Here is a 10035-nt window from a genome sequence, read left to right on the forward strand (position 1 = left end):
CAAAGTGTTTGGGTGTTAGGACAAAGGGAAGGCTCTGGTTTTACTTTTGGTGGGGGTGGGGCTGGGGGCCTGCTCTTTAGAAAGCTTGTGGTGAGAGCAGTGAATAACTTTGCCTTTTGAAAGAAGACAGAGCTTTATGAGTCCTGTGAAAACACATGACATAAACCCTGTTTATGGGACACAATTGCCAGCCTTATCTGCCCCAGAACAAGTAGTTACAGCTACAGGGACCAGGGGGTGGAAGGAGATATTGGGTAAGTGCTGCTTCATGGTGAGTTTCAGGCCTGCCCGAGCTGCATACTGGGAGCCTGTCTTTACTTGTAAGACAAATAAACATAAAATGGTGAAAATGTTAAGCTTTCTGTTTACCAAAGTAAAAACCTTCTTAAAGAATTATTCTTCAAAAAAAAATCATCTTTCAGAGTTTGTTTTTTGTTTTTGCAGTACTGGAGATGAAACCCAGGGGCAGTTTCTTTAAGCTGTTATTTTTGAGGTATGGTCTCACGAGGTAGCCTCCAACTTGCAATCCTCCCGTCTCAGCCTCCCAGTGTGCTAGGATTACAGGCCTGCACACATTATTGGGATGCCAGCCCCCAGCGGTGTCTGGGGAGCGGAACAGCCTCGGTTTCCTGCTCTGGTCAGTCGGCCCAGGTGTGGTTGCAGGGTAGAGGCCACGCCCAGCGGCGCGGTAGCCGCTGACCTGCCCCGCCTGGGGTGTGGCCTCGCCACGCAGACTCATAGCGCCCGGCGAGGTAGGATGTTGCCAAGGAAGTTCCCGGAAGGGGGCGGAGCCTACTCCCCTGCGGGCCAATCCTGAGGCAGATGTCAAAACTGGCGCGGAAAACGAAGAAACTAGCCGGTGTCGGTGGGGAGCAGTCAGGCAGCCACAGAGCCTGGCTTGCCCGATGGGGGCGAGAGAATGGCGCCTCATGCCTTGCCTTTCTTTTTTGCTACCAGGGATTGAATTCTGGGCTTTCGCATTGAGCTACAGCCCTAACTCCTTTTAAAAGTTTATTTTTTTTTAATTTTAAGACAGGTTCTAAGTCACTAAATTGCCTAGGCTGGGCTTGAATATGTGATCTTCCTGCCTCAGCCTTCCAGAGTTCTGGGATTACTGGACTATGCCACTGGGCCTGGCTTCCCGCCTCCCTTACAAGTTCTAAATTTTTAGGATGGGTAGGTGTCATTTTAGTAGTCGGGAAGTAAACAGGAGGCCATCATTTTCTGGCTAGCTCTGAGTTAGCGAGTAGGGCAGGAGATACACTAAGCAACCCAAGGCAGCGTTCCACACAAGAACGTGAACTAGATATTAAGGCGACAGCGCCGGTGCAATGATAATTGTGTCAGATCTGATAATGGCTTTATGAGCCAGAGTTATCAGCGAGACTACCCACTCTCTGGGCTTGGGTGCTGGAAAACGCAAGTGAAATCGACCCGTCTGCCAGTCACTTTGAACAAATGATGCTGGGGCGAAGGCTTACTTGTGCCTGGATAAAGGGAGACCTTGAACCCGGGGCCGTACAGTGCAGCGGGCGGTGGCAGGGAGCGGGCGAGGCAGTGTCTCCCCTCCCTATCCTCCACTTATCCAGGAGGGCTTGGTGCTGTGTAGTCTTTACCCGGTTAATTATTCTTCTCTCGATTTTAACTTTTCCTTTCTCATTAATTTCTTGCATTTTGCCCTTCGCAGGGCAAATGTCGCTGAAAATCAGAAAGCCAGGTCCAAACAGAAACTGTTCCTGAATCTGTACCCTGTCCTAGCCTCCGATGAGTCCGAAAGCCCTTCCAGGCCATTCCGAGGCCCAGGAAGTCGGAAGGGAGCTTCTAGCTCTTCAGTCTTTCTCAAAATTCTCCCATTTTCGCTCAGTTTGCAACTTTTAAAACAAGTACCCGGAGGACAGAGGTCTGACGACAGAAAGGGCAGAAATTGCACCAAAGGCCATGCCCGTGTCATCCAGCTTACAGGTTTTCGAAGAACCGCAGCCTCAGCGCTGTCGCACTGCATTAACCTCACAGGGTAGGTTACAAGTTCCGGGTCACAAGTGCGGACCCCAGACCCTTAAGAAATCAGGTCTCCCGTCCAAACCCAGCATCCGGGGCCCAAGTGTCAGGCTGCACAGTTCTCGCACCCGATCTGGGGAACCTGGCACCCCACCCAGGGACACTGATCTGAGTGGAGGCAGAGATGCCTCCCCCGCTACCAGGTATCCGTACCAACACCTGTGCGAGCCCTCTGCCTACCCGGCTGGGGGTGCTTTCCAAGCTGCGGGGTGGGGACACTGTCTCGCTCTTCCGCCGATCCGATCACGGCGCCCTTTGTGTGGGTCCCGGGGCGGGCAGCTGCCTCCCCTCAGGGTCTTGCTAACCTGCGCGCTCGAATCTCCCGCGCTGCCAAAAGGCTGGGTCGGGCTCGACCAATAGGAAGCGCCGCTTGATCGACCACGCCCTCTCGCGGCGCGTGGTAGGCGGCAGGGATTTAAATTGCGTAGCGCGCGCGCGCGAGCCACTCAAACTCGGATTCCCGCTCATCCTCGTGTCCCCTGCTGCAGCCACCAAGCACCATGCTCTCCGTCCGTGCCCCGCTCGCCACGCTCGCAGACCAGCAGCAGCTGCAGCTGTCGCCGCTGAAGGGACTCAGCCTGGCTGACAAGGAGAACACGCCTCCGTCCCTCAGCGGGACTCGCGTGCTGGCCAGTAAGACCGCGCGGCGGATCTTCCAGGAGCCCACCGAGCCGGTGAGGACGCGCGGGCCCGGCCCATAGGGGGCGCCCCGGAGCCGGCTCTGGGCACCAGAGCGCTTTGTCTCAGCGGCTGCCTGCCGCGTACTCCCTTCCCGCCAAAGCGTCCCCTGCCCTGGGGCGCCCCGGTTGCTCCATCCGGGCCTGGCATTCGCCCGGGGGCGCGAGCCTCTGCTGACCACCCGCAGAGGTGCTGTAATAGCTCACCAGCACCCATCCATGCGTCCACGCGAGATGGCACAGTCGGGGTGTGTGGCCTGGGAAAAGGGCGATTTTCTATGGCTTAATTTTAGATTTCTCGGTTTTTTAGGACACAGTCTCCCTATATAGTCCAGGCTGGTCTTGAACTCACTGTGTACCCCAGACTGGCTTTGAACTCGCGGAGGTCCTCCTGCCTCAGCCTGCCCTGAGGGAGTACTGATATTACAGACAGGCAGCCATCACGCCCGGCATTCTTAGGTTTTGTGGTTTTTTTCTCCTCCAACAACAGAAGAGTAAGGGATTTGCGCCCAGCGTGGAGGAGGAACCACTGCTGAGAGAGAACCCCCGGCGCTTTGTCATCTTCCCTATCGAATACCATGACATTTGGCAGATGTATAAGAAAGCCGAGGCCTCCTTTTGGACGGCAGAGGAGGTGAGCAGGTTCAGGGCCTGTCTGGCTGGGTGGGCACAGCTTGTCTGAAGTGTATCCCATTCCTCTTGGGGTGCTTGCCCCCAGGGTGGGGCCAATCTGGTTGCCAAAGGGAATCCCGGACTTGATGTACAGAAGTACACTCATCCAGGAGTGTGATGGACCCACAGGAAAATTTGGAAGGGCTTACGTGTAAGCTCCTGGCACGCTGGAGTCTCCTTAATATTATAATCGGGAACTTCTAAACCCTCAGGTGGATCTTTCCAAAGACATTCAGCACTGGGAAGCCCTGAAGCCCGAGGAGAGATACTTTATATCACACGTTCTGGCTTTCTTTGCCGCCAGCGATGGCATAGTCAATGAGAATTTGGTGAGTTTGCGCCCCAAAATCGTGAGTTCAGTTTCCCAGGCTGTACATGTGCGACTTAGCTCCAGTCCGAACCGGTGGCACTTCCTGTTTTACAGTCCTTATTGCAGTTTGCCCGCTCTATGCAGGGGCAGTGTGAGCTACCACACTGCCTCTCCTTAGAGGCTTTTGTGGATTGCATGTCTTGTAAATGAATCCTTGAAATGAGGATGAATCAGCGAAATGTTAATGGACACCTTAGAAAATAGGAGAGAGCTGTATTCAGATCTAGACCTGTAGATTGAGCATATCATATAAAATGTTGAGCTTTAACACAAACATTTGCATTGAATATGTATTGAAGCAAATCCAGGGCCTTTGGATGCGACCACATGCCCAACCCATTTCTTATCTTTTACTTAAGTCATTCAGTTACCCAGGCTGGGCTCCAACTTGTGATCCTCCTGCCTCAGCCCCATGGTGATGGCATGACAAGCATGCCCAGCAAACCTCTTAATGGTCTTGAGCATGGAAATTCCGCCAGTCTCCATTGTCTGACTCACTTTTCCGCGGGTGTCACTCAAGTTTAATAACTTTGATGCGTTTCATCACCACTAGGTGGAGCGGTTCAGCCAAGAAGTTCAAATCACAGAGGCTCGCTGTTTCTACGGCTTCCAGATCGCCATGGAAAACATTCATTCCGAAATGTACAGTCTCCTCATCGATACTTATATCAAAGATTCCAGAGAAAGGTGAGGGTGCGTGGGTGGGCTGCGGGGGCTTTGCCTCATCCTCAGGTCCTTTCTCTGGCCCAGGCATGTTAGTTCCCCGAGGGGCAGGTGTGAGTCTGGATGTCTAAACAGGCCCTCTGAGGACATTTCTAGCCCCATGGCCCTGTCGGCTGGGAGCAAAGGGCCCAAGCTCATGTTCTTAGCTGACACCTCAAGTGGGCTGCACTGTGGGTGTGTGTGGTGTGGGTGTCCAGCAGGGGGCAGGGGTGATCGTTGACAGGAGGTCACAGGGCAAAGGGTAGCTGAGGGTCTGTTTACTAGGTCCACTGGAAAGGAGGGAGAGTGAGAAACCGGCAGTGCAGTGGGCATAGATGCTGCGGTCAGCTCTCAGCCGGGAACCTCACGTAGACTGGAAACACTTAGTGAGGTGCACATCACTCCTTTATTATTATGGAGTGGTGGCCTTGGGAGGCGGCCCCTTTTCATTAGTTCGTGTTTGCCATCCGTGCACCTCTTACCTGTTCACTCCCACCCCACCCTCTCTGTCTCTGTAACAGCGGGCAGCTAAGGTTTTATGGTTCTTCAAATTGAAAGGTGGGGCCTATAGGCTTTTATCAGGACTTGAAGTAATTAAGCCAATGGGTACCCATCTGTCACAGGCTGAGTCTTAGTGTGAATGGACCTCAGAATTGGTCTGCACTCAGGAGCAGCCAGCTAGGACTGTGTGCCTTAACATGAGTCATGAGATTGTGAGGTTTATTGTGGGGGGAGCCGCCGGGGGGGATTGCAGTGTGACGTCTGGCTCTGGGGAGTGCATTGGCAGGCACTCTCCACCAGGCTCAGCCAGGGGCCATCGAGGAAAAGCAGCTGAGGTGTCATCCTGTCATGTGCTGTGCATACAGGGAGTTCCTCTTCAATGCCATCGAGACCATGCCCTGTGTGAAGAAGAAGGCGGACTGGGCCTTGCGCTGGATTGGGGACAAAGAGGCCACTTATGGTAAGGACACCCCGGCCCCATAGAGCTGAGCCTGGTTTGGTGACCACTGTCGCCTCGTGCACCATGGTGACTCACTAGGGCATTTCTTGTCGGCTCCCACAGGGGAACGCGTGGTAGCCTTTGCTGCTGTGGAAGGCATCTTTTTTTCTGGTTCTTTTGCGTCGATCTTCTGGCTGAAGAAACGGGGACTCATGCCCGGCCTCACCTTTTCCAATGAACTCATCAGCAGAGATGAGGTGAGCCCCAGCCCATACCCCCAGGCATGTGACTCTTAGGTACAGGCTCATGTTTCCTGCAGGGGACCTGGGATGTTGGAAGGCAGGAGTTCACATCCCTGTTGCCAGCAAAGAATAAGCATCTTTGTTTCTTTTACTTGTTTTTTAGTACTGGGGATTGAACCCAGGACCTTTGCACTGACTGAATTCTCAGCATTCCCCAGTGGGAAAAAAAGTCTGTCTTTTGAGGCAGACTCTCACTAAGTTGCCCAGGCTGAGCTGAAACTTGGGATCCTCCTGCCTCGACCTCCCGGAGTGCTGGGATGACAGGTACCACCATGCCTGGCTTGGCCATAAAGTGTCCTTAAACCCTTCCAGGGCCTGCACTGTGACTTCGCCTGCCTGATGTTCAAGCACCTGGTGCATAGACCCTCAGAGCAGAGGGTGAAGGAGATTATCGTCAACGCCGTCAGAATCGAGCAGGTGGGTGAGCAGCCGGGTCCCTCACACTGGCCTGGGGACGCACTTTGTGCTTCTGGTGCCAGAGCTGTGCTCTCTCCCCACTAGGAGTTCCTCACGGAGGCCTTGCCAGTGAAGCTGATTGGCATGAACTGCGAGCTCATGAAGCAGTACATCGAGTTCGTGGCTGACAGGCTCATGCTAGAGCTGGGCTTTGGCAAGGTGAGGCACCATCCAGCCCTCCCACCTCTTTGGAAGCTGGAATTACTCATTGGTATCTTTTTATTGTTTTTTGGAGACAAGGTCTCTCTCACTGTGTAGTTCAGGATGGCCTTGAGCTTGCAGCAGTCCTCCTGCCTCAGGCTCCATTGATTAATTTATTTTTGTGTTTAGGTTTTTCAAGTGGAAAATCCATTTGACTTCATGGAGAATATTTCTCTGGAAGGGAAGACAAACTTCTTTGAGAAGAGGGTAGGCGAGTATCAGAGGATGGGAGTTATGTCCAGCCCCACGGAGAATTCTTTTACATTGGATGCTGACTTTTAGAAGAACTAGAGAAGCATGCTTACTTTGCTGATTTTTTTCCCCCCCTTTCATCATTTAAAAAAAAAATCAGCTAAGGTAAATGGCCCAGCTACACCATGCATGGTCAGCAGTGTTAGCAGCACTTGTAAAAGCTGTGTAGCTACCTCAGAATCAATCCTGTTTGTTAGCAGTGTGCAGTGTGTCACCCAGGGGAGGGACATGGAAGCCCAGCCACCTGGGCTCTTTGCAAGATCAAGTCTCACTTTGTGAGCAGCTGGCAGCCGCGACAGCACCTTAGCACTACAGCTTGGGGACCACAGGACTCGGCCCGGCCCTGGGGCAGTTACAGATGTCGGCCTCACTGCTTCCTAGCAGGCTAAAGTGCATCGAACTAGCGGTAAATAAACTGGCACTTTACACACAGATGCGAAGCGTACTATCACGGGGAGAGCCTGACATTTGATTTCAACACCAAGCGAAAGAAAAGTGTTGCATTTCCCACGAATGGTAGCTCAAGTGACTAAAAGAAAGTAACCTTGTGTTCCTGGGCATGTAATTTGGAAGCTTTTTAATGAATTTGAAATACCCTACTTTTGAAGTCAATTTTGGGCAAATCTCCATGTACGTAGTACCCAGTGGAGATAGGATGTGATTGCTCCTGAGACCAGCTCTCCTGAAAGTGGTGCTTATTCCGATTATGTCAGAGATTTGATCTATTTATAGTTTCTCCATTTAGTTTCTTTAATTAAGACTTTTTTACAATATGCATCCTTTTAGGTACTCCAGTAGTTCATATTTTGGAAAGTTTTGTCACCCAATATTAATAAGAGAAATACCTTAACAAGACAGGCATCTCAGAGGTATTGCTCACGGTGCTTCTCACACTAAGCACATGTCACCTGGCAGGTTCTTGAGTGAGTAGCAAACCTGAGCTGTGAGCTGTCCCTACCTGCTCCATTCAGATATGGTTTTAGATGAAGCTTCAGACTAACACAGTTCCCAGTTACTATTACTTAATCCGCCTTTCTGTGGGAAGAGCCTCAATGGCCATGGGAAGGAGTGGATGGGTGCTTGACATCAATCCTGTGATGCCCCCAAATTCGCCGCTTGTGTTGTCTATGGGTTGGTGGTCATTGGAACCCCAGCCAGGCTTCACTGATTATACCATTGTATTAGTCTATCAATTCTTGTATTACAAGACCCATTTCTGTCTTTTTAAGTTATTCTTCCCTAATGTGAATAAACCCAAGTTGTATGACCTGATGCCTGTGTGGCACTAAATGAATGGCTGCCCTGCTTGTCACAAAGCTCAGACATTGGCCTGCCCTGGCTCGAGCTGGAGGTGGGGTTTCCTGCCTATGCTCCTGCTCCGGCCTCCTGCTCTCTGTAAGACAACACTTTCACGTAAGCCATTGTGAAATCTCTTCACATTGATTACTGCATGAGTGTGGAGTAATTAAAACTGTTCTTATGTCAGTTGTTTGGTAACATTCACATTTTAATGCAGGAAGGAAAGTAATTTCCAGCAGGGCATGGTGATGTACACCTGTCATCCCAGCACATGGGAAGCTGAGCCAGAAGGATCTCTGCAAGTTAGAGGCCAGCCTGGGCCACACAGCAAGACCCTATCTCAGTCCCCTCCCCTCAGAGTTTCCATAGTGATTTATGAGTATTTGCTTTTGTATTTTTATTTGGGACACAGTGTCACTAAGTTGTCCAGGCTAGGCTTGAACTTGAGATTCTCCTGCCTCAGCCTCAAGTGTGAACCACCGTACCTGGCTGGCTCTACTGTGGCCGAGTCCCAGTCCCTTTGTGCCCCTTTCCATCCCTGCTGCAGTTTCAGACTCCACAGATCCCAACAACTCCCAGGGCTGGGTTCAAATTTACCATCCTGGGGCTGGGGATTTAGCTCAGCGGCATAAGCACCTGCCTTGCAAGCAGGCAGTCCTGAGTTCGATCCCTGATTACCGATAAAAAGGAAAAAGACAAACAAACAAACAAAAAAAACCAAATTTACCGTCCTGCCACAGCCTCCTATGCAGTGACAGCTCTGAGGGATCAAGCTGCAGTCCCCAGCCTGCCCTCCTCTCTGCTCCAGCAGGTTCCTCCAGCCTCTGCCCAGAACCCCACAAGCCTACTCCCGTGCCCATCCTCCCCCTGCTGTAGGGGTCACTTGCCCCACTCCCCTGATGCACAGCGGTCTCGAGAGGCTGCTGTTCCACATGTGGCCAGGAGGGGGCTCCCGCTCCTCCCGGCCCTGCTGGGTTGTGGAGACCAGTCTGGCTAAATTGCCCAGGCTGGGATCGAACTTGGAATCCTACCTCAGTGCAGGGACTGCAGGTACGCGCCTCAGCATCTGGCTGGAATACCTATTTAACAGCCATTGTCGAGAATTCGCAGGCCTTCTTCCTTCCGAGCAAGAGGCTTGCAGGTGCACGGTGGCTTCCTTAGACCCACGTGGTCATCAACCTAGGGAGGGTTAGTGGGCCGGGTGGGGCAGGGCGGACCCCAGTCTCCGCTTTCATGTGCTGTAGGTGGCGTGCGGGGGTCACAGTGGTGGTCACAGCCTGGTATCACATCAGTGACCTGTGCAAAGTCCCAAGGGCCCCAGGATGTGGTTCCGGTGGGAGCTGCCAGGGTTGCAGGAGAATTGGAAAGACCTGGAGGCCCGCGGGGTGCGACTTAGTTGAGGTCTCGAAGTCCCTGCCTCAGTTTATGTGTTCCCCTCGCCGCGGGCACCCTGTCCCCCGGGTTGCATTTCCTACTATTTCGTGGAGTTTTTTCCACATACATTGTTTGCACCTGGGCATCGACTTCCTGTCTCCTGCACGGGTATGAGCTGTGGGTTGAGCAGTGCCGCCTGGAGCCCGAGCGTTGGTGTCAGAGACAGCCAGGGGAAGGGACTGCGGGACAGGTGAAGTCGGCGTCCATGGCTCTTGCAAGGCTGCGGGGCCCTCCCTGCCTCCGGGCGCCGCTCAGGAGCCAGGGCTGCGGTTCCATCCCTCAGACAGCCAGCCGCGTGGTGTCTGAAAGCCATTTCATTAAATGTCACATGGAATCAAAATAGAAATCGCGTCTCTGGGAGAAACCCTGTGGCGCGGATGCCAGGCGGGGAACCGGGGCTGGCAGTGTCTGGAGGCAGTGGCAGTGAAAGTGGCAGGGACTGAGCCAGGCTGGCGTCTGTCTGTGGGGCCGCCCCTCCCTGTCCACATTGCTCGCATCTGACCTCCCTGCCATGTGCCATGGGGGCCTGGGACAGCTGGGAACGGGACCCACAGCCCCTCTGTGTCACCCCCGTACCCAGGGTCACAGGGGCGGACAGGGATGCGTGTGAACCAGCTGTGGCTCCAAAGTGCCCCCGCCTGTTTGAGACAGGGTGTGGCTATGTTGCCCAGG

At 53.1% G+C, this 10035-nt stretch overlaps 1 protein-coding gene across 1 annotated transcript; it reads left to right on the top strand.

Moving 5' to 3' along the window:
• The first annotated feature begins 1835 nt into the window (after positions 1–1835).
• Rrm2 (ribonucleotide reductase regulatory subunit M2) lies at positions 1836–8115 on the top strand. The gene is made up of 10 exons (XM_003462698.5): positions 1836–2014; positions 2547–2732; positions 3226–3369; positions 3620–3736; positions 4331–4464; positions 5346–5440; positions 5543–5676; positions 6034–6138; positions 6223–6336; positions 6508–8115. The coding sequence occupies exons 2-10, from the start codon at positions 2559–2561 to the stop codon at positions 6658–6660; spliced, it is 1170 nt and encodes a 389-aa protein (XP_003462746.2). The 5' UTR covers positions 1836–2014; positions 2547–2558; the 3' UTR covers positions 6661–8115.
• Positions 8116–10035: the final 1920 nt, after the last annotated feature.

The sequence above is a fragment of the Cavia porcellus genome, unplaced genomic scaffold (genome assembly GCF_034190915.1).
Source record: "Cavia porcellus strain 051 isolate PalLab524CR breed Dunkin Hartley unplaced genomic scaffold, mCavPor4.1 scaffold_8, whole genome shotgun sequence".
NCBI lineage: Eukaryota > Metazoa > Chordata > Mammalia > Rodentia > Caviidae > Cavia > Cavia porcellus.

Coding starts and splice junctions, on each gene's coding strand:
- Rrm2 (XM_003462698.5), top strand. CDS start 2,559: ATGCTCTCCGTCCGTGCCCCGCTCGCCACGCTCGCAGACCAGCAGCAG. Junction 6,139..6,222: donor ACGCCGTCAGAATCGAGCAG/GTGGGTGAGCAG, acceptor TCTCCCCACTAG/GAGTTCCTCACGGAGGCCTT. Junction 6,337..6,507: donor TAGAGCTGGGCTTTGGCAAG/GTGAGGCACCAT, acceptor TTTTGTGTTTAG/GTTTTTCAAGTGGAAAATCC.